Here is a 24713-nt window from a genome sequence, read left to right as displayed (position 1 = left end):
CTCTCCTCTTTCACTTTCATCAAGAGGCTCTTTAGTTCTTCTTCACTTTCTGCCATAAGGGTGGTGTCATCTGCATATCTGAGGTTATTGATATTTCTCCCAGCAATCTTGATTCCAGCTTGTGCTTCCTTCAGCCCAGGGTTTCTCATGATGTACTCTGCATATAAGTTAAATAAGCAGGGTGACAATATACAGCCTTGATGTACTTCTTTTCCTGTTTGGAACCAGTCTGTTGTTCCATGCCCAGTTTTAACTGTTGCTTCCTGATCTGCATACAGGTTTCTAAAGAGGCAGGTCAGGTGGTACTAAGTGTAAAATAGTAACATTTCAGTGGAGAAACCTGGCAGACACTACCTTAACTAACTGATCAAAGTTAACATCACCAATAGGGCAAATTGATATTATGGGCCTGTTGATACGAATCCACAGACAACAGTATTCCAGCCAAACTGCATAAACTGAAAACAATCATGAGGAAACATCAGACAAGCTGGAAGTGAGACACCTACAAAATAAATGGCTTATTTTCTGGGAAAAAAAAATCAAGGTCACGAAAGACAAAGACTGAAAAACTAGTTTGCTTTAGTTCGCAGTCCATGGGGTCGCAAAGAGTCCGACAGGACTGAGCGACTGAACAACGAAGTCCTGGGTTGGACACTTGACCACAGTTGAATGAGTGGATTAAGTAGTATCTTCTCAACGTTAAACTTCCCCGTGGTAACAGTCCTGAAGTTATGTAAGAAGCCTGTCATCACAAATCCAGTCACCAATCAATAGCCACTGGCCACCATCGCCTCCTCCCTTCCCCAGCTATTTAGGGATGACAGACGTGAGCCCTCCCAAGCCCTTCGCTCCCTCTCCCAAAACTCCGCATCTTTATCCCTGCTTCTGAGGCAACTTTCCTCTCCGCCTTTACCACCTTCTCCACCTTCGCCCTACCTGGCTCCTTTCTTGTCTCTGTCCTCTTCTGCGTCCCCGCTGTCCCCTCCCTGGCACCTTCTGCCCACGAGCGGCTCGCCTCCCTCTCCAGGTGCGCGCCCCCACCCAGCGCTCCGCGGCGCGCTTGCGCTCTGCAGCGCAGGAGCCAGCCGCTCGGAGTTGAAGGAATTTGTGCCGCGTGAGCGTTTCGCGCGGGATCCCGGCTCAGACTCCCCAGCCCGCGCGGTCGCCGCGCTCGCCCTCCGGGCGCCCTCCTGCCCGCGATGGGCTGCTCCAGCAGCGCCCTCAACAAGGCCGGCGACGGCAACAGGCTTCGCAACGGTGAGCAGGGGACCCGGCCCCAGCGCCAACCCGCCCGCGCCCTAGAGCTTGGGTGGGTTTGCTCCCCCGGGGTCCGACGGGTGTGACTCGTGCCCACCCCGCCGGGCAGGGGGCGGCTCTCTCTCTAAGGATGCGAGTGATACCCGGAGCGGTGCTGCCGTGGCCCAGGATGCGTGCGCTTCGCCGCCCACGGTGCCCCACGCGGGAGGGAGCCACGGCGTGGGGAGACCCTGCTGCCCGTGGCAGCGCGGGGAGTTGGTCTTAAGTCCCTAACGCGGTCAGCCACCGCGCTCTGTTAAACAGATGCAGAATTTCGTGTCCTTCAGTGTACAGGATTTCAGATTACTGTGCAGGTGGGCATTTACTCAGCGCACAGGTTCCTGAATTTTTAAAGAGGTCAGATGCACTGGCCACCATCCTTGGATTAAGTATTTCTCGATGAATACGAGTGTGATGAAAAGTGGTCCTCACTGAAACTTACGTAAAAATATACCACACGCTTCTGACTGTCTCTATACAATAGCCAGGTGCTTGGCTAGGTGCTGAAGATGCAAAGACCCTACTCCTGGGGTCTGGGATGGGAGTGGGGAGGAAGACGGACATCAAACAAGTTGAACAGGTGATTGCCATAGTTTCTGACAGTGATAAGTGCTGTGAAAAGAATGAAAGATGAATGAACCAGAGAATGTCTGGGTTTTATAGCAGCTTCACGTCTTAGATTTTGAGTGGCTGTTGCTTTGAACAAAGCTCTGAAGGTTAAGCACATTCCTTCAGGTTAATTTACAGTCGTCTTCAAAGCTAACTTTATGAGAAATTCTACACAACGGTTAATTCCTTTTCACAAGTTTTCTTTTAGCACCTTGTGTTAGTCCAATAACATGTCTTTCTGATTTTGTAGTAGGGAGCGCTCAGGCTTTTCAAGAATGCTCTTTCAAAGCTCAGACACTGTGTCTAGTCAGAAATAGGCATTGTTACAGTCATTTTTGTGGTGTGTGATAATTTATTTTTAATTTCATAGACAACAGAAAGCAATAGAAATGTGGAAATAGGCCAAATATTTAAAGCCCTGTATAAAAGTGATTCCAAACCCTTGGTGAACTGACAACAATGTGAAGAGATAGAAAAAATTCATTTCTAATGTACAGGGCTTGCTAACCTTTCTCCTAAAAATGATGAACACTTCTGTCCTCAAAACCTGCTCTCTGGAGGCCAGAGCAGGGAATAATTTCTTTGATGTTTTATGAAATCAGATGGATTCTGTTTTTTGCATTCCATTCCATGATCAGTCCTTGGTGGTTTCAGTATGAAAAATTGATGCTTCAGGAAGATATACTTTGGTTTCTCTTATCCCCCAGCCACGCCCCCAGATATCCTAGGAATTTAAAAAGCAGAGCACTAAATCATCATTGTAGATTTGTTTAACTGATAAAAACTTGTAGGGAATGTTACTCTTGGGGAGGAGCAAAATGTTCAGTGGCTGGAAGGGCTTTTTAATCCTCTTAGAAAATAATGAATAGCCTTATTTTAATAAACATTTTATCACCAATATAAATAACTATCCACATGAGTCACACTGTTTCATTTTTTTTATTCATGCTTTCATTGCAGTTCGAAGTTTTCACGGATGTTGTTCTGAAAGAAATGTTAAAACAACTGACAACCAGCTTTTGTGCATAGAAAATTAATTAATAAATTGCTTGATGCACATATTGAATCAATCAACAGGTGTATTTTGCATCTGATCCTCAGACAGTATTCCCTTGTAATTGGATACTATTGTATGTTCATCAACTTTTCAACCCCATGGACTTGGAGGCCCCATAAATAATTCATTCCTGTTTCTGTAGCTCTAAACTTCTTTAAATTCTGTATACAACCCAAAGCCTGTGTGTATGTGCTTTTAGATTAAAATAGTACATTTATTAAATGTCTGGCACGTGCATTTACTCACTGTACCCCCAGTGCTTAACAATGCTTGGCACATGATTGTTGAATGATTATGTTTAATCTTTATAACAATGCTTTAGCTAAGTTTTATGATTGTTCCCATTTTACAGAGAAGAGTAATTTGCCCAGCTTCTGGGGCTCCTTGAGAGTCAGAGCTGAGCTTTGAACTCAAGTACTCTGATTCCATAATTTGACTTCTTATCTGTTCTTTTCCTCCTTAAATCTGTTTGTGACAACTTGATTTAAACCTCTTTTTGTCTTACATTATCCTGGATCCCCATTAGGTGTATGGTCATTCACTGTGCAAACAACAAAAGAAACACACGAAAGTATAATCAAGTATCTACTATGTAAATTTAACATTCTAAGAGTTTATTATAATCCCTAAATGAAATATGTAATAAATATAATATTCACCTAGCCTACTAGCATGAGTAAAATATTTATTTATCCCTAAATAAGAATCAGTGAAATATGAAGTTATATTTGCTTTCAAGTTTAAACTAGGAATATTTGGAGGACATGTAGCTTTAGAGGTATTTTCAACATTGATATAGAGAAGTCTCCAGTGGCCTCCCATAAGGATACAGACAATCTTCATATCATAAGAGATTCTTTTAAAATTCACAATATCATGAGTTAAAGCTGTGTGGGTGTGTTAGATTCTCAGTCATGTCCAACTCTTTGCGACCCCATGGACTGTAGCCCACCAGGCTCCTCTGTCCATGAAATTTGCCAGGCAAGAATACTGGAGTGGGTAGCCATTCCCTTCTCAAGGCAATCTTCCTAACCCAGGGACTGAACCTGGGTCTCCTACGTTGCAGCACATTCTTTATTGTCTGAGCCACCAGGGAAGCTACCATGAGTTAAAGCTGCTGCTGCTGCTGCTAAGTTGCTTCAGTCGCGTCCGACTCAGTGTGACCCCATAGACGGCAGCCCACCAGGCTCCCCCGTCCCTGGAATTCTCCAGGCAAGAACACTGGAGTGGGTTGCCATTTCCTTCTCCAATGCATGAAAGTGAAAAGTGAAAGTGAAGTCGCTCAGTTGTGTCCAACTCTTTGAGACCTCATGGACTGCAGCCCACCAGGCTCCTCCATCCATGGGATTTTCCAGGCAAGAGTACTGGAGTGGGATGCCATTGCCTTCTCCGGAGTTAAAGCTTAAATATATCAAATCAGCTGCAGACTGTATCTGTGTTTGGATAGTTCTGCTTAACAATTTTCTGTAACTGGTTTAAGAACTATTATATATAAATAGTATTAACCTGGAAGCAGAAGAATAATAAAATAATGGGTTGGACTAGATTACCTCTGAGATCACTTACAGCTCGATAATTCTGTAACACTAAAATATGGAGGCACTTATTTTCTGGGCTCCAATGAATCAGATAGTTACTGCTGGTTAGGTAGCTGTTAGGCTGAATAGGAATAACCCATTCTGTTGATCACATGGAGATGTTTGCTGTGATGCATGAGATAACAAATCCCCCTGAGCTGCTTTTCATCACCCTCAAAGATGACTCACTAGGAAAAGAGATGGTTGGGGGAGAGGGGAGAGGGTTGGAGGGGCAGTGTGGAGACTGGCTCTGATGTAAATAATTACCCACTGCTACTCAAAGTGCAGAACACTACTACTACTTACGTGGTAGTCATCACACATAGATTTTTACTGAATGCCCTGAAATGGGTGAGGAAAGAGGACTTTCTTTCCAAAAGGACAACTAGACAGATTGAGTTTGGAATTTCTCATGTTCATGGAAGCATGTTCTACATATTAGAACAATTTTTGTTCTCTTCAGTGCCCCGGGAGCTTATGAATCTGAACACAGATTTTGATGACTTTACAGGCGTTAATGGAACTCAAAAGTTTCCAGGCCTTTGGCATTGAACCTTCCTCCCCATGCTGCTAGCCCTCTGCTTCTCAGTGTAATTACTGTCCCCACTCTTTCCTGATAAAAATGCCACCCATTTCTTGCAGACTTCTTCCAGAGGTTTTATAGCTTAAACACCAATGCTGCTTCTGCTGCTGCTAAGTCACTTCAGTTGTGTCCAACTCTGTGCGACCCCATAGATGGCAGCCCACCAGGCTCCTCCATCCCTGGGATTCTCCAAGCAAGAACACTGGAGTGGGTTGCCATTTCCTTCTCCAAAACAGCAATGTGGACAGAGTAAATAGATGGTAATTATTGACGAATTCATTGCTAGGTTCATGTGTACATTTCCACTGACAGCTGTAATTGTGTGTTTGTTCTTATCTGAACTCTCACTAGCTGCTTGGAGTCCACTGCCTAGATAATAAATAGGATGAGGCTTGAATTTCACTGTTATGTGAATTGACCTTTGTGTAGCAGAAATACCTTTAGTTATCAACCAGTATTTTCACACAGTGATATTTCAGTCCTGAATACTTCTCCTTTGTAATTGAAGAATGAAAATCATTAATGTTAAAGTAAGTGTTAGAGGCTTTTCTTGCATAGAGTATTATATAAATGGGATTTCTTTGGTTCAAGTGCAGAGTCTCTGGACTGAGTTGTATGTCTTTGTGTTGCCTCTAGAGCTTGACATAGCATGCTTGGTAAGTCTTTGGGTGGGCCTGATTACATACAGCTAATTGTAATGGAATAGTCATAAAACTGAAAACATTTGAAAAACGCACACAGTGAAAAGTCCACCTCCCACCCCAGCCTCACCATCTGCTCAGTAAAATCACATCTATGGATAAAAATTTTTATTAGATTTTTTTTAAAAAATATATTCATCCAAAGTTTCTTTATGGATTTCAAATATTATTTCCCTCTCCCATCTTTATTCATAAAATGTGGTGTTTATACCCACTATTATTCTTCACTTAATTTCTTTCACCTAAAAATATGGAGCTCTTTCTATAATCTCTCTGTAATACAGAGAACTTCTTTCTCTTTTTTTTTACCCTTGGTTAAGAATCCACTGTGTAATTTATTTAACCAAACCCCCAGTGAGGGACATTTGATTTGTTTCCAGCAAATGAGGCTGCAGTGAATTCCTTTACACATACATCATTTTGAAAGTGCACCAGCGTAACTGTAAGGCCATTTCCCAAAAAGTGGCATTACTAGGTCAAAGGGCATGCACATTTATAATTTTGAGACTAACGACCTCAATGCCTTCATAAGGGTTATACCAAATGACACTCTCATCACCAACACATCTTTTTCTAAAATTGAAGTCTTTTGATGTTTAGTACAGTTGCATCAAAACATGCCATGGAGCAGAAATCAGGAGACGAGGTAGGAGCACCCACTTGGTTCCAGATACTTGAGCCTGTATTCTCATGTAATCCTCATAAGAACCTTAGTTTCACTGAATTCAGCTAGATAATTGCAGCCTAGAGGGGAAAAGTAACTTGCCCAAGGTCTCAGAGCTAGAGAATGATGGATCTTGTTCTTTTCACAAACTCCAGTCCCATCTGGGTCCAGGCCCGGTTCTGTTAGAACTCATCGTGTAGCTGTCAACATAGAAGACATGCAATCCACATCAAGGGGGTGGCTGGGTAAATGGATGGACTGACAGAGATGGGGATTCAGGGAGATGAGAGTGCTCCTGAGAAAAGCAGAGGGATGGTAGGCATCAGGCCCCGCAGAATAGCAAAGACTGGAAGGTAACATTGGTCCAGCTGGACTTGAGAAGACAGGGTCGGGTTGTGAAGAGACTCCTAGGTCATGCAGAAAAAGACCAACACAGCAAAACAAAGCTTTCTTGTGTTCTCTGAAATCATGCTTCTGCAAGGTTGCCACATGTCCCAGCTCACCTGTACACTTTCACTTTTGTGTTAATGTTTTATAACAAGTTTAAAATAAAAACTTAGTACTTGAAAGGCTCACCAAAACTGATAAATAAAACATTGAACTTGGCCAGTGTATATAAATGTAGATAGCCCAGGTAATGATTTTGTTTTTTTAAAGCTAAATATCTGAATGTAACTCTCCAATTGAGTATTAATGTCAGGAAAGTACCATGAGACTTCAGTAGCTTCCTTACTTCCCCGGAGCTGTTACTGTTGTTCACATTCCTTAAACCCTTCCTTGGGAATTGCCCTCTGGCCCTAAACTTGATTCTTTTGTGTATATTCTGGGGTGTCAGAGCTGTGTCCTTTAAGGATGAAGATTGGGAGGGAAGCCCCCCAAAAACCCAAATCAAAAAACCTCACATCATTTTAAATAGCTAAAATGCCATGGGCATTACACTTCATGAAAGTGGGTGAAATAAGCCAGGCAATGCTAGCATGTTCAGAAACAAGGGGGTTCATGGGAGATAGAGAAAAGGGCAGTCAGTGCCATGGGGTCAGGTTCAGCTGACACCATTTTTTTCCCCATGGAAGGGCCCACGGGGTTCTGGGGTCCTCGGGGTAACCGGGCCGGGCTCTGGTGAGGTGCTGAGTGCATGCTGACAACCCGAGAGGGATGACCCTTTTTTCTTAGATGTCCCACTCGACCGTCCTTGAAGCCCCTCCTCCAGCCTGGTTTTTCAAATAAGACAAAAGACCCTGCCTGAGGCCTGATAACATGCTCTTTATTCATACCAAATACTTCTTGACTTTCAAATCTGTATGATTTTACTTGCCATGAGACCATCAGATTGTATTATGTCTGTTTAGATAAATTCAGTTCAGTCGCTCAGTTGTGTCCAACACTTTGTGACCCCATGGACTGCAGCACGCCAGGCCTCCCTGTCCATTATCAACTCCCGGAGTTTACCCAAACTCATGTCCATTGAGTCAGTGATGCCATCCAACCATCTCATCCTCTGTTGTCCGCTTTCTCCTCCCACCTTCAATCTTTCCCAGCATCAGGGTCTTTTCAAATGAGTTAGTTCTTCACATCAGGTGGCCAAAGTATTGGAGTTTCAGCTTCAGCATAGGTCCTTCCAATGAATATTCAGGACTGATCTCCTTTAGGATGGACTGGTTGGATCTCCTTGCAGTCCAAGGGACTCTCAAGAGTCTTCTCCAGCACCACAGTTCAAAATCATCAATTCTTCAGCAGCTTTCTTTATGGTCCAACTAACACATCCATACATGACTATTTAGATAAGAGACATGTCCAAATGAGCATTAAGTAGGAAAGTCAAGATATAAAAAGATGCAAGAAGCATCATGACACGTCTGCCCTATCTATCTACTTTCCAGGTCACCAGAAGTCAAATTTCATTTACATACTATTTACTCTAAGGCCATGCCAGTATAATTCAGAGTGGACATCAGGATAGCACCAGTTATCATCATCTAAGACAGATAAGTACAAAATAAACTTGACTTCATAGGCTAAGGTGACTCCCGGTCAAGAGACTGCTCAACAAGCCTCTTCTATGACCAGAGCTCTCTGCCTCGGCCAGCTCCGTTGTGGCTGTTCCAGGTCCCCCCATGCCAGGCCCCTGGGATATCAGTGATAGAACTGCCTCCTGTCCACTGAAAGAGAGGCTATCTGCTTCCTTCCCTTACAGGCATAAGGATGTACCATCAAATCAAGTATTTATTTATTTTTGTCTATCAATTAATTTTCTGCTCCCTTCACCAGGATACTCATTTCAAGGACATACTTTTACAAGCCTGTAATGTATTTGTCTTCATACTCAGTGAAAAAGCCCTTTCTGCTCTCCCCAACAAGCAGCTTTTCTTTCAAATGTAGTCCTAAAGGGCCCTGCAGGATGAGAGAGTTCCAATCTTCGCAGACCACCTTGCTTCATTTGCCTTCTCAGCCTTGCCTGGCTAATGCTTCTCTGGTCTCTCTTTGGTGATTGAAATACATCTTTGTCCCCTGTGTTGTGTGTGTGCTTCCCAGCCTGTGAGCGTGGGATCCAGTGTGCCAGCCTTCCTCCCGGCCTCTCGGGCCGCAGGGCAGGGTCCAGATGGCCCGAACCCTCTCAGGGTAGCTTCGTCTACTGCTCTGTGTGTGGCACAAATACCATATTCCGTGTGTGCCGTGACATCAAAGAGATGGGAAGCCCTGGGCTAGGCATTCAACTGCTCTGTCAATTTCGCTCATAGTTTTCCTTCCCGAGAGAGAGCTCCTGCCTTCACTGTCCCGGTGAGGACCTCTGTTGCAATGTCCTCCCCAGTTGCTCTCCTCGCTTCCTTCTCACTGTCATTGGTAATGATAAGGAACGTTTTCCCCCCTACTTATTCTCACCTTTTTCATTTCCCTAAAACTGATAGGAACCACATAATTTCTTTTGGCTAATTTCCTTTTCCTTTGTTTGCTCTGGAGTAGTCCCTACAGACTAGATACTTATGAGAGGCTGTGATCACCTTTAGGGGCTTCCCTGATAGCCCGTTTGATTCCTAGGTGGGGAAGATACCCTGGAGAAGGGATAGGCCACCCACTCCAGGATTCTTGGGCTTCCCTTGTGGCTCAGCTGGCAAAGAATCCACTGGCAATGTGGGAGACCTGGGTTTGATCCCCAGGTTGGGAAGATCCCCTGAAGATGGGAAAGGCTACCCACTCCAGTATTCTGGCCTAGAGAATTCCACGGACTATACCCATGGGGTCGCAGAGTCGAATGCGACTGAGCAACTTAGAGTGTGTGTGTGTGTGTGTGTGTGTGTGTGTGTGTGTGTGTGAAAGAGGTTTAGAGTGGAGGGCACACGTGAGAGGGAAAATTTCGGCATGCTAAGAGTATAGAGTTCCAATTTAAAATGTGGGTCTGAAGTGAGACTGGGTTCAAATCTGGTTCAGAGTATCAGAGGGTCATTTATTAGTTGTATGACACTGGGCCACTCAACCTCTTTATGCCTCAGTGATGTCATCTGTAAAATGAGATTAACAATTAGCTCCTATTTCCTCATTTGTTCTGAGGAATAAATGAGTTAATATGTATAATGTACCTGGAATGTAGTCTAAGTATTGCCTGTAGCAGGGGGTTGGCAAAGTGGCCTGTTGGCCAAACTCACCCACTATCTGTTCTTATTTTAATACCAATGTTTAAAAATTTATTAAGCTGCACCAGGTCTTAGTTGCAGCATGTGGGATCTAGTCCCCAAAACAGGGACCAAACCTAGGCCTCCTACATTGGGAGTGCAGAGTCTTAGCCACTGGACCAAGAGGGAAGTTCCCCCACGACCTTTTTTTTGGTAAATAAAGTTTTTTTGGAACACAGACGTGCCCATTCATTTACATATCATCTAAGACTGCTTTCTCACTGTGATGACAGGTGATAGAGTTGAGTAGTTGCAATAATGACCCTTGTGGCTCAGTGGTAAAGAATCTGCCTGCAATGCAGGAGCTGCCGGAGACTTGGGTTTGATCCCTGCTAGGGGAATATCCCCTGAAAGAGGGCATGGCAACCCACTCCAATATTCTTGCCTGGAGAAACCCATGGACAGAGGAGCCTGCTGGGCTACAGTCCATAGGGTCTCAAAGAGTTGGACACAACTGAAGTGACTTAGCATACACACATGCAAATAATGACCCCATACCTGGCAAAGTGGAAAATATTTGCTCTCTGTCCCTTTATAGAAAAAAAATTCTGGCCCCTGGCTTGGAATATCATCTAATAAGTCCTTAATAAAGATGATCTCTCATTGATATCAATTTTAGTAAATCTCAATTTTTCTTTATTGCTTTTCCTAGACAACAATTTGATTTTTTTTTCCCCCTCAAGATCAAGTTCTAGATCTCTAAATGTTTTGAGTTCCTGAATTTTTTTTCCTTTCTGGTAAATTTGTTAAAGGAAAGTGTCACAAATACTGTTAGTAATAGCATTAATGGTACCAAAATATTCAAAAATCATAAAAATGGTTATCCAGATGGCTAAAGTTTCATGAAACAGTTTTTCTAAGGCTCCTAGAACTTATTTTACTTGCTTTTGTGTTTTGCTACTACAATTTTTAAAAAATAGATGATTTTAGAATAGTTTTAGATTTACAGGAAAATTATGGAGATAGTATAGAAAGTCCCACATCTACGTCACCCTATTATTCCCATCTTATATTAGTAGGGTGGCTTTGTCACAAACAATGAACCAAGCTTGATACATTATTATTAACCAAAGTCTACACTTTATTTGGGCTTTCCAGGAGGTTCAGACAGTAAAGAATCCACCTGCAATGCAGGAGACCCGAGTTCAGTCCTTGGGTCGAGAAGATCCCTGGAGAAGGGAATGGCTACCCACTCCAGTATTCTTGCCTGGGAAATCCCATGGACACCGGAGCCTGGCGGGCTACAGTCAGTGTGTCACAGAGAGTCGGACATGACTGAGTGAACGAGCACGCACGCATGCTTTTAGATTTCCTTAGTCCTTCTCGCATGTCCTATTTCTCTTCTGGGTTCCATCACCTGCGTTGCTTTCGGTTGTCACGGTCATGTCTTCTCACACTCCTCTTGACTGTGACATTGTCTCAGGCGTTTTGATGACCTTGACAATTTTGAGGAGGTCTGGTCAGCTACTTTGTAGACTGTCCCTCAGTTGATACTTGTCTGATGTTTTTCTTGTGATAAACTGGGATTATGGGTTTGGGGGAGGGAAAGAGCAGAGGTATAGGACCCTTCTCATCACATCGTATCAGGGGTATGTGTTCTCAACATGACTAACCACTGGCTCCTAAATTTCTCTGATACTCTTTTTGGGGACTCTGAGCCTTGAAGAGGTGGAGAGTAGATGTTTGTTTTATACTCTAGTCTTATTGAAATCTTCCAGTTTAATTGTTTCTATGATTCTTGTTTCAACCTGCTTCTTCCTGGGTCCAAGCCTTTTCAATGCTCTGCTTAAAAAGAGAAGCTCATTCAATTTAGGTTTCAAGTGTCTGGGCCAGAAGCCCAGTGCTGGCCTCAAAGTGCCTAGGCTGGGAAGAGGAAGACTTCTGCTTTGTTACAAGTGACTTTTCATTCCGGGAAACAAAGCCCCTCAGTTCCCTTAATATGATCAGTACTGACTGTGGCAGCAAAGTCATCTGAATTGCATATGGATCCCTAGCCTGAGATCCCTAACCCAAGAGACGAGTAACAGTAGTCAGCTGAAAGGCCTGGGCTCCCAGTCCTGCTTGGTCTGCCCACTGCTCTTTCTAGAACTGGACACTCTCAGGGTGTGCTAACCACCAAGACTTGAGGTCCAGATGTCTGAGGTAATTGACTGCTCTGTTGCAAAATTTAAGTTTCCATCCCAGCCACGGACTCACTAACTGAATACTTCCTTCTCGAGTGCAGACCCCTGCTCTTGGCTGCTGATGCCTTTGTACATCACAGGTTGACACCCTGATGGAGTCAGACATGGACTCAGTGGCTGAGCTGGGGGTACGGCCACCACTGTGAGCATCAGTGGAGCCCCTTGGTCACTGCCCTTAGAGGGCAAGGCACAGCAAGTGTAAACCTTCATTTCAGACGGGAAATTAGAAGACCTCTTGGTCCTGACCTAGCTGAGATGGAGGCTTAGCAAACCCGCCCAGTTCTGTGGTGTGAGGAAGCGTGAGAGAAGTCTTACTCCCCGGTGTGGAGCTCTCTTAGACCAGCTCTGACCCTTGCTTCACTGTTGAATCAGCTTGCTCACCTCATCTTCTGTGCTGCCCATGACACGCTAGCGTGAGGACAGAGACCAGGCCTGATGTCTGAAGCTGGGCAGCAATGCCAGTGGATCTGGGGTCGGGCCTGTGAATCAGCACTGAAACAAAACCCCAGAACCTCCCATGAAACACTGATGGTACAGGTTCTGGGGCCGCGGTTTGCCTGAAAGCACGTAAATCTTCAAGGTAGAGTCCCACTTCCTTGGGCTCACATCTGAGACTCTGCCGCCTCTAACTGGGTGCTTTTCCTAGATAAAGGTTCTGAGTCTCTCAGTGTCATATTTCCTCTGCTGTATAATGGAGATAATAATGACTTACTTTGTGGAGTTGTTGGGAAGGTTGAATGAGAGGATCCCTGTAAAGCTCCAGGCACCGTGCCTCAGTAAATGTTAGCCACTCTGGTTCCTAGTGAAGCATCATGGGTGTGACCCACTTAGCTTGCTGAGGGGTCATGGTGTGTGAATATCAGAGAAATAATCTTCATTTTGTCTCTCTTCTTCCTTGTTCATTGAGACGTCTTTGATTTTTTAGACTGCATTTCTGCCCAAACATTGGATCGCCATGTGCCAGTAATGACTGTCGATCAATGAAACTTGCCTTTTTAAGTGCAACTACTGCTGATATTTTTTTAATGTGATGTTTAATGCAACACCTTTTTTGAAATGAGTTCATCTTATAGGAGTCTAGAGGAAACCAAAGACAATGAAACTGGAAAGTCGTACCTGAAGGAGGAGACTATTCGTCATGGCTTGAGGACTGGCTCTGCAGCTCTTAAATGTCAGCCTCTCCCCTAGGTGGAAGCCCCTCGCCCCATCTCCATGTGTACTTATCAAATATTCCAGTAATATCTTTCCAACTGCATGTTCTTGTTTCTCTGTACTTAAATTTCAAAATTAGATTTACCTTCAGACTTTAACGCATTTACCTCGTGATGTCAAAACTAGTTTTAGATACGTCAGTTCAGGTAGTGCTACTGAAAAATGAAGAGTGGTTTGTCTGACTTTTATTTGCCCTCTGTAGGGTTTTTTTTGCTAATGGTTTCATACTCCAGTTACATGGGATGTAACTCTTCAAAATGAGTGCGTTTTTAAAAAATTTTAATTTATCTATGTATTGTCTGTGCTGGATCTTAGTTGTGGCCCACGGGATCTTCAATCTTCATTGCCGCATGCAGGATCTTTAGTTACCGCGTGTGGGATCTTTAGTTTCTGCATGTAAACTCTTAGTTGTGGCATGTGGGATCTAGTTCCCTGACCAGGGATGGAACCTAGGCCCCCTGCAGTGGGAGCTCTGAGTCTTAGCCACCGGACCACCAGGGAAGTCCCAAAATGAATGCCTTTTTAAATATCTATTGACTGATAGAACACACCCTTGGGGATTAGCATTTGTGCCATGGCACACAGGGTCAGTATCTTTACATACTTTGCTGAGGGAAAAGGGCAGAAACATGGAGTATAGCCCCACTGTTAGCTCCAGAAGAATTTGTCGGATGGATGGAGAAATGATGGAATGGAATTGAGGAGAAAGCAAAGAAAGAAGTTGAGTTGGACTCTTCCTTTAGAGTGGATTCATGCTGCGTCCCTGGTTCCCAAAACTCAGAAGCTACCATAACCTAGAAATGGTGACAGCAAGGGAAAATATGAGGATCCTGCTGTTCACTAATTCTCTAGAAAACTCAGCAGAACATCCAGTGAGATCTTTGGGATGGTTGATATGTTCTAGCCATGGAATAGGAAATATTGACCTCAAGTTTTTCTCTTTGCTGGGTAGAAACTTCATTTTTGATTAGAGTAATGAACGGAGTAGAAAAGCTTCCACCATAATGTGAATTTCAGGTATGTTAGCTCTGGTTCTAATCCCTTCTGTAATGTTGCCTAGTATTTAATTTCTTTGTGTGCCTATCACAACGGTGCTTGCAACAAGGGTTCTGTTAGTTCAGCTGTCACAACAAATTTGTGCATGGATCAACTTACAACAGAATCAAGAGAGATAATGAGCACCAAAGAATTACGCCCAGAGCAGTGTATGATTTGATAAAATGTAGGGTTCAGAAAACAGACATATCCTTAAACAACTTTGGATGTGGAAACAATGCATCTGTCCACAATATTTATTACATAATAATACAGATTAGGCATAGAATGTCTCCTGTTTGTGAACAAAAGATGTAGAACCTTCTACCTACAGGAGGTATATTGCTGCTGCTGCTGCTAAGTCGCTTCAGTCGTGTCCGACTCTGTGCGACCCCATAGACAGAAACCAGCCAGGCTCCCGTCCCTGGGATTCTCCAGGCAAGATTACTGGAGTGGGTTGCCATTTCCTTCTCCAATGCATGAAAGTGAAAAGTCAAAGTGAAGTAGCTCAGTCACAAAACCGTGTGGATGGAGCATGGAGATCCTTATATAAGAGATTGTGCCTAGGTACCAAGTTGTGTTTAATAAGGGAATGGATATTATTTGAATTTCCCTGCAGACAAGGAAGTCTAGGATGACAAGGACCAGGTCTTCCTTGTTAACTGCTGTAACCCTTGTGCTTAGCCCAGAGCTGGCATATAGTAGGCACTTCAATAAATGAAATCAAAGCCAGCAAACAGAATGAAGCATATTTATTTATATAGCTCAGTTGGTAAAGAATCCACCTGCAATGCAGGAGACCCCGGTTCAATTCCTGGGTCGGGAAGATCTGGTGGAGAAGGGATAGGCTACACACTCCAGTATTCTTGGGCTTCCTTGCGGTTCAGCTGGTAAAGAATCTGCCTGCAATGCAGGAGACCTGGGTTTGACCCCTGGGTAAGGAAGATCCCCTGGAGAAGGGAAAGGCTACCCACTCCAGTATTCTGGCCTGGAGAATTCCATGGACTGTATAGTCCATGGGGTCTCAAAGAGTCAGACACAACTGAGCGACTAAGCACAGACACATTTATATAAAAGCTAACATTGGCTTTTATTGATACCAGTCAACTCCAGTCAAATCATGGCTGACGCAAATACTACTCCATTATCTGTCAACAATCTGATTTAAAACTTATCATGGTAACAACAGAATTTTATAGGTCAACAGTGACAGCTTTATAGTGTTTAGGGGATTGTTTATCCGAGCTCTTTAATGTTGCAGTTCATTCTTTCTGTTGCAGAATTATCTTTAATTGATTGACAGTGCCATCAGTAGCCCACAGAGGACCTTTATGAAATTAGAAAAAGCTGCCCTTCCCACCCCTGAGGTCTGCACCCTTGCCAGTGCACATGGCTGGGGTTCAGGCCTCCCTTGCCCCTTCAGCAGGACACCCCCATGCAGTGAGAAACCTGCAGAGCCATTTGCTTCATCCCTTGTTTACTGAGTACCTTCTCATGTCTCATACCACATTGGGTAATGACACATATAACCCCTCAGAATTATCAATTATCCTGACAGTCCTGAAAGGCAAAGATCACATAAGGAAACTGAGGTCCGGAGAGTTTGAATTGCATGGTTAAGTAAATGATGGGTCAGGATCACACTCAACAGCAGAACAGTCTGGAACCCCCGGCTCCAGCTGAAGAGGAAGGAGGATGATTAGATCCAAAAGTGTCTGTCATCAGCAGCTGGGGATAAAAACCTTCCTAAGGATAAGAAAGGGAGTGCGGTGGTCAACATTGTCTTTTTTGTGGCGTTCTCTGAGAGTTGGTTTGAAACAAGCATTTGTTTTCCAACCCCTTTCACTTATCTACTCTGATCTTCTGTCCTTTCTGAATAGGCTCAGAGAAAGGCAGTAGGATTAGGATGAATGTAATGACCTTCCCTTTCTTTGTGTCCGCCAGGACCTCTTCTGTGCTGGGGCTGTCACGTGAAGTGTAACGCTCACGATGGCTGACTTGACTGATGCTCAGGGGGCACCAGTCACTCTGCTAGCGGCTTTCCAGGTGTTAACTCGTGTAATCCGCACAACAGTTCAGCTGCCCCTCTTCCCACTCTACAGGTGATGAAACTGAGGCGCAAAGAGGCTGAGCAAAGCTAGTAAGTGGAAGAACCAGGATTCAGACATTAAGAGGTGTCATTTTCAGGGTCATAAGGTATCTGTCCTCCCTTTAGAGGAGCTTATTCTCTTCTATCACGTAGGAAAAAAAACTATTGAGTGATTAGTGAGAGATCATTACCTCCAAAATACATTTATTTCAAAATTCAGGGTGCAAGTTAATCAACAGGAATCACCAAATGAGTGAGTCACTACACATTCAGCATTTTCTCTAGTTTTCGGTGATCACTTTGAAAATGTTTTAGCTTTTGGGGGCAAGCCCCCAAAGTATTAGAGACAGTGACTTCTTTTGTAATATTTTTCAGCTCGGTTGACTATTTTCAGGTTGCTACATAAGAATATTATATGTCAAGGACATTTTCCTACTTCAGGTCTGCCAGTAAGATTAGGAAAAGTACATAAGAATGAAAAGTCATACTGTGACCATGGGCATAAATGTTCTAATTATGGAAGAAATTGATAGATCCCTTGGACACTTAAGACACCATATGTGGATAAATAAATTTTCACAAAGCATTTTGTTTTTTGAGAAAAAAAACCTTGACTTATCCTGATAGCCCAAGTTCATATCCATTGAATCAGTGATGCCCTCCAACCATCCCATCCTCTGCCTCCCTCTTCTCCTTTTGCCTTCAATCTTTCCCCACACCGGGGTCTTTTCCAGTGAGTTGGCTGTCTGGTGCTGCTCAGTGGACATGAATTTGGGTAAACTCTGGGAGATAGTGAGGGACAGGGAAGCCTCGTGTGCTGCAGTCCATGGTGTCACAAAGAATCACATGACTTAGCGACTGAACAACAACAATCCTGATAGCACAATATATGTTTCAAAACATGAAGTTGAGTGGCTATGATTTGGGTGTGTCAACACATTATTTTCCCCACAGCTTTCTGTTCTAGAAAAATGATGACATTAGAGTGCACCCACAGCTGGCACTGCTGGCTGAAAGTCATTTGTCTCATTTAACTGACAGTGCTGATCACTGTAATAACTGTTTTCCCAGAAAATAAAATTTGGAAGACATTTGTGATTAGTATAATAGTACATTTCCTTGTCAGTTCCCTAAGGCAACCATCACTAAAACATCCTTTGTGTGGCATCTAAATGAATTGTCTCGTCATGATGAATTTCTTTATAGACCTGAGAAATCACTTTTGTTAAATTGCCTTCTCTGCTGTTAATTTGAAGGCTCCATGCATGATGAGGCCAGAGTAGGGGGAGTGAAGGATAGCCCTCCTCCCAGCTTTGTCCCATGGACCCCCAGGCCCACAGTCTGTGCCCCATGTCTCACAAAATCCTCCCTAGACTGTGCTTTTCCAGCTTCATGTCTAATCCCTCTCCATGGGGGGAATCCACAACATTCTCAGCGATAGGCTGGGAGACTGTTTGAGGTGAGTAAATGTATTAAAGAGAGAAACAATTGGCAGTGAGTTGAACTCATGAGAATACATAAACTAAGGAAGTAAAGAACCATGACAGTTACTAACTCAGGGAAAAACAAAAAATTGAATAGCTGACTACCTAGCTCAATTCTTCATTGCAGACATATTTATTATATGTACATATAACTGAATATCGATATAATCTAAATTACAACATGATTACTATTTTATATCAATACTAATGTGCAATTTCTGAATGGAGGCGAGGGGAAAAAATCTTTTTCATAGTGGGAATTAATTGAAATAGCCAAACTAAAAAGCAAAGAAGTAGCAATTCTCTTAGAAATATAGGGGGGAAAATCCCTCCAAAAACAGCTAAAAGAATGAAAATATTTAACCCTAGAGAAGGGGAAATGGGAGAGGAGACCTGAGTCTTAGCTGTATATCTTAACTTACATTAGATAAGCAGATAACTCTTTAAACTATGTACCTGTATAACTTAGGTCAGGGGTAACCTAGGAAAGAAAAGAAGAAAAAATATTTTGGGGGGAAAAAAGAAGAGGAAATATATCATCTAGAGGCCCATTTTAACATGCTGGCTTATTTTCTTCAAATATCTCCCTTTCTATTTTTCTTGTTTATCCCTTCCAATGATCAACACTGTTGTAATTGTACTAGATATAAAATTGATAGCTAACTTATTGAACATTTAATTGCAAAACAGGCCTTGTGGTAGTACACATTTTCTATGCATTATTTTATCTGATAATCCAGCTAGAAGTGCTGATTTTTAGCTTATTATATAATCATTATCTTATTTTAGCATATGGTCAGCATAATCACCTTTTTTCATGGTACAATAATATTCTACCTAATGGATTATTGGTCTTTCTCCTAAATTATTAGACTTTTAAATTGTTTCCCCAGTATTTTGAAAGAATACTGGGCTGATACACTTTCCCCAAAGCATAGTACTGATATTTTTGTTTTTAGGATGAATTTCCAGAAGCAGGATCACTGGGTCAAAGGGTGTAAGCATGTTGCCATGCTGCTTTCTTAGACTGTTTCTGCCTTCATTGTTTAATGTCATATGATGCCTCATGCAACTATGACACAGGTGGGAGAAACAGATTCACTGCCATTTTACAGACATGATTACTGGGAACCAAGTTCCCAAGGTTACACAACTGGAGGAAGAGCCAGAAATGCAGGGGGGGAAAAAAATGCATTCTACCCAGCTCTCTCTTGAGCTCTCTCCCGATTGCCCCTCCCCCCAAATGAACCGTGCCTGCTACTTTCTCTCCCAGACATCTCAGTCTTTATATAGTAGAGCTTCTCTGGCATGGGGCCTTTTCCATTCATTGAGGGCCATTCTGCTTTCAGTTCAGTTCAGTTCAGTTCAGTTGCTCAGTCGTGTCTGACTCTTTGTGACCCCTGGACTGCAGCACACCAGGCTTCCCTGTCCATCACCAACTCCTGGAGCCTACTCAAACTCATGTCCATTGCGTCGGTGACGCCATCCAATCATCTCATCCTCTGTCGTTCCTTTCTCCTCCCGCCTTCAATCCTTCCCAGCATCAGGGTCTTTTCCAATAAGTCGGTTCTTCACATCAGGTGGCCAAAGTATTGGGAGTTTTAGCTTCAGCATTAGTCCTTCCAATGAGTATTCAGGTATGATTTCCTTTAGGATTGACTGGTTGGATCTCCTTGCAGTCCAAGGGACTCTTAAGAATCTTCTCCAACACCATGGTTCAAAATCATCAATTCTTTAGCTCTCAGCCTTCTTTATAGTCCAACTCTCACATCCATATATGACTGCTAGAAAAACCATAGCTTTGACTAGACAGACCTTTGTTGGCAAAGTAACGTCTCTGCTTTTTAATATTCTGTCTTGGATGGTCCTTCTACTTTAAGCGGAAGATAAGACCTCTCTAGCAGCCCAAGGGCCGCTACTTAGGCTGTGAAATCTTAGCCTAAGGAAGAGAAAGGGCAGGACAGAGGAAAGAGTGTGAGGAAACAAAATATACTAAATTAGAATATGGGACAGGAGCCACAAGCAGGTGCACAAGGAACAAACAGGGAAAAAGAATGTGATTTTGAAGGATTTCATGTTTAAGATGAGGTATTTGAGCTGAAAACAATAGAGAGACTTGACTTGTGGTGTGTTAAGGGCATAGTATAGCCTCTCTGTATTCGATTCTACCCGAGACTTTCTTGAACTGTTAAACCTGCTTCTTCATAGCAATACACTTTCTCAGGATGCTGCTGCCGCCAAGTTGCTTCAGTCGTGTCCGACTTTGTGCAACCCAATAGACAGCAGCCCACCAGGCTCCCCGTCCCTGGGATTCTCCAGGCAAGAACATTGGAGTGGGTTACCATTTCCTTCTCCAATGCGTGAAAGTGAAAAGTGAAAGTGAAGTCGTTCAGTCATGCCTGACTCTTCGCGACCCCATGGACTGCAGCCTACCAAGCTCCTCCATCCATGGGATTGTCCAGGCAGGAGTACTGGAGTGGTGTGCCATTGCCTTCTCCGTTCTCAGGATAGAAACTGAATAATAATTTGTATTTTTATTTTCAAATGAATAATAAAAAGTAACTTCAAATATCTATTTTTCAGCCACAGAAGAAAGTGAGTCCTGCTTTGCCCAGCCAAAACCACGTGCACTGGGAAGAGAATCTACTTTGTGTGGCAAAGTACAAAAGGAAAGCCTTCCTCCATTAGACAAGCTCAAGATCTCAGCCGCGTCCACAGCTAATGGTGTTCAGTCCCTCCCTGAACAGCCCCTGGCAAAGGAGACTGCAGACCCACCAGGAGCCACAGAGGAAACTCAGCCTCTGCAGGGACTGAAGGGGTCTGAGCCACCTCAGCCAGGTGGCAAAGATGGTGCTCCAGGAGCAGAAGGAAAGGAGGAGGATGCGGAAGCGGTGACAGAGGCTCCGCCTTTGAAAGGAAGTGCTGAGACTGAACCTTTAGGAGCGGAAGCCGAGAATCACCCTTTGATAACAGCGGGAGAGAGGGACTCTCCTGGAGCAGTGGAAGGTACTGAGGATCCACAAGCTGCCGGAGAGATGACGCCTCTAGGAACAGCTGAGAGAGTTCCTCTGGAAACAGCCAGAGAGCCAGGATCTCAAGAAGCTGGAGGAAAGGGTGAACGGTCCCAACTCCCAGAGACAGTTCCCAAGGAGACAGAATCTCCGGAGATGTTGGAAGTCAGTCAGCCTGTGGAAACAGCTGAGACGCAGCACCTTCAAGAAACAGCTGGAGAAGATGAGCAGTCCCAACTTGTAGAAACAGTTCCCAAAGAGAATGCATCTCTGGAAGTGTCGGACGGAAGTCAGTCTGTGGGAGCCGAGAGAAAAAAGCAACTTCAGGAGACGCTGGGGAAAGATGAGCAGCCCCAGCTTCGAGAGACGATTCCCAGAGAGCATGGCGGACCGGAAGTGTCAGACGGAAGTCAGTCTGTGGGAGCCGAGGAAGAGAAGCAACCTCAGGAAACGCTGGGGAAAGATGAGCGGCCCCAGCTTCGAGAGGCGATTCCCAGAGAGCATGGCGGACCGGAAGTGTTGGGCTCAAGTCGGTGTGTGGAGACAGCTGTAAAGGCTGATTCACTCCATAAAACTGCGGAAGGTCCTGGGAACATGCAGAAGCTCCAACCTGAAAGAACAGTTGAAAGCATGGAACATCTGGTGGAAATGGCCAGGAAAATTCACACTAACGAAGAGGACCAACACATTGAAGGTAAAAGTCATGCTGTCAGATCAGGTTGTTTAGATGTGCTCCGTAAGAGATCATCTCTGGGGCGTGGGGGAGGCTGACACACAGCTCCCCTACCCCGGAGTCTCTCAGTGGTTGAAGTTCCCATGACCCAAACTAAAAAAGCTTCCAGACTTGAACAACAGGCACTTGGCTTTCCAGCAAAAGTTTTCTAAAGCATAGTCTTTAGAAAAGTATCTAGATTTTTAACCTAGTTTCATTGTTAAATGAAATGGGATACTGAAGGAATGTTAAAATTTCTGAAATTTTCCAAGTTCACTCTTCATCAGGCCCCATGTATAGTATGAGGATCCAAAGTAAAGATGGTCAGTGGAGGAACTGACTTTTTAAAAATATATAATTTTATTTATTTATTTATTTTTGGTTGCGCTGGGTCTTTGTTGTGTGTGGGCTTTCTCTAGTTGCGGTCAAGTGGAGGCTACTCTCTATACTTGCAGCACGCAGGCTTCTCTCACTGTAGTGGCTTCCCTTGTTGCGGAGCACAGACTCTAGGTGAGTTGGGTTCAGTGCTATGGCCCGTGGGCGTAGTTGCTCCATGGCATGTGATATCTTCCCAGATTGGGGATCAAACCAGTGTTCCCTGTATTGCAAGGGGGACTCCTAACCACTGAACCACTAGGGAAGCCCAGGAACTGACTTTTTAATGAAAGAACACACGAATAATGCCTCTTAGAGTGTCATTTTCATCTTTGCAATCTTATCTTTAGAAATTACTGTCAATCTCCCCTTGTCCTCCTTCTCTATGTGAAGACTAGAGAAATGTACTATGTCTTAGCAAATGGTATTTTTTAAACATGTACATTACCTGTATAAAGAAAATGGAATCTATACTGTTCTTTATTGGAGTTAAAATTAAAAAATTCTTCTGGGGCAGGATTTACATTTTGTTAAATTTTAACTTCATCTTACAGTAGGATTAAGTGAAACATTCATCAGTCTATTTCTTAATTTTTTCACTCATTAATGCAGCAGTTTTTGAGTGTCTGATCATTTGCTTGGTGCCCAGTGCAGGAGTAAGGGATAGTCCCTGTCCTCAAGGGTCTCACAGTCTAGTGGGGAAAAGGCAGAATTTAAACAAAATACCACGATCTGTTGAGGTAAGTGCTTTAATGAAGGTGTATAAAAGTGCTCTGGAAATCAGAATGCAGAAGCAAGTAAAAGCTTATATTTGTTGTACAGGCTTGGCACACTCAAGTCTTTGGGGCCTAGGATGATGGCAGTGGGTGAATTGAGGGGCACATGTAATGTTGTGGGGAGCCCCAGGGACCTTGGTGAACAGGAGCACAATCCTATCAAAAGAGGCAGCTGCTTCTTGGCTCCATTCAAAACATAGGGGCCAGTGTTGCCCAAACTGATTTCTTTTTGTTGTTGTTGTTGTTTTTTATTAATTTTTTAATTTTTTTTAAATTTTAAAATCTTTAATTCTTACATGTGTTCCCAAACATGAACCCCCCTCCCCTCCCTCCCCATAACATCTCAGTGGGTCATCCCCATGCACCAACCCAAGTAAGCTGTATCCTGCGTCAGACATGGACTGGCGATTCAATTCTTACATGATAGTATACATGATAGAATGCCATTCTCCAAAATCATCCCACCCTCTCCCTCTCCCTCTGAGTCCAAAAGTCCATTATACACAGCTGTGTCTTTTTTCCTGTCTTGCATACAGGGTCGTCATTGCCATCTTTCTAAATTCCATATATATGTGTTAATATACTGTATTGGTGTTTTTCTTTCTGGCTTACTTCACTCTGTATAATCGGCTCCAGTTTCATCCATCTCATCAGAACTGATTCAAATGAATTCTTTTTAACGGCTGAGTAATACTCCATTGTGTATATGTACCACAGCTTTCTTATATATTCCTCTGCTGATGGACATCTAGGTTGTTTCCATGTCCTGGCTATTATAAACAGTGCTGCGATGAACATTGGGGTACATGTGTCTCTTTCAATTCTGGTTTCCTCGGTGTGTATGCCCAGCAGTGGGATTGCTGGGTCATAAGGTAGTTCTATTTGCAATTTTTTAAGGAATCTCCACACTGTTCTCCATAGTGGCTGTACTAGTTTGCATTCCCACCAACAGTGTAGGAGGGTTCCCTTTTCTCCACACCCTCTCCAGCATTTATTGCTTGCAGATTTTTGGATCGCAGCCATTCTGACTGGTGTGAAGTGGTACCTCATTGTGGTTTTGATTTGCATTTCTCTGATAATGAGTGATGTTGAGCATCTTTTCATGTGCCAAACTGATTTCTTAGGGAAATGTTTGTATTTGCAATACCTGGACTTTTAAATGTTTCAGCTCTGTAAAAGTTTGATGATTGTTTTCTTTAAACACCAGAATGACCAAACAAGACAGGTTTCTGGACACCCCTAAACCATATTTTGAACTTTCTATTTGTAATATGTTCTGCCATCACTTCCTGGGTAATTCTGCATCCTGATTTTATATAAGAGAGTGCCAAGACTCAGAAATGGTGACATCGGCCCTCTGAGGATCTCAGAGACCCAGGGTGATTGCCTTTCTTGACATCCCTAGAGAAACCTACTATTTAGACTTAAAGAGCAAGAGCTGCCCCTGTTGGAAACCAGGTATGAGGCACTTGGTTGTTAATGCTAAATAAGTCTCTTAATATCCCCTTTGGTTAATTTTCCAGGTGAGACAGGAGAAACAGTTGAAACAGAGATGGAGAGTGAGAAAGTCAGTGAAGCAGCTGAAACAAAAGAAGAAGAAACAGGAGAAGCCATGGATCTTTCAGCAGCCACACAGATAGGTCTGGATGGAAGGGTGAAGGGACACAGCATGTTATAA

General features: G+C 43.5%; 1 protein-coding gene across 1 annotated transcript; it reads left to right on the top strand.

The window, feature by feature from the left end:
* The first annotated feature begins 1390 nt into the window (after positions 1-1390).
* ERICH5 (glutamate rich 5) lies at positions 1391-24713 on the top strand. Its single transcript, XM_068983438.1, has 3 exons — positions 1391-1514; positions 20745-21866; positions 24559-24713. The coding sequence occupies exons 1-3, from the start codon at positions 1391-1393 to the stop codon at positions 24711-24713; spliced, it is 1401 nt and encodes a 466-aa protein (XP_068839539.1).

This window comes from Capricornis sumatraensis, chromosome 11 (assembly GCF_032405125.1).
Source record: "Capricornis sumatraensis isolate serow.1 chromosome 11, serow.2, whole genome shotgun sequence".
In the NCBI taxonomy this organism is placed as follows: Eukaryota; Metazoa; Chordata; class Mammalia; order Artiodactyla; family Bovidae; genus Capricornis; species Capricornis sumatraensis.
The sequence above is the reverse complement of the archived record's forward strand: the minus strand, read 5'-3'. Positions and strand labels throughout refer to the sequence as shown.

Excerpts from the sequence above, each read along its gene's own strand:
- ERICH5 (XM_068983438.1), top strand. The coding sequence starts at position 1,391 with ATGCGAGTGATACCCGGAGCGGTGCTGCCGTGGCCCAGGATGCGTGCG. Across the intron at positions 1,515-20,744 it reads TGCCCGTGGCAGCGCGGGGA|CCACAGAAGAAAGTGAGTCC; the intron begins GTTGGTCTTAAG and ends TCTATTTTTCAG. Across the intron at positions 21,867-24,558 it reads AGAGGACCAACACATTGAAG|GTGAGACAGGAGAAACAGTT; the intron begins GTAAAAGTCATG and ends TTAATTTTCCAG.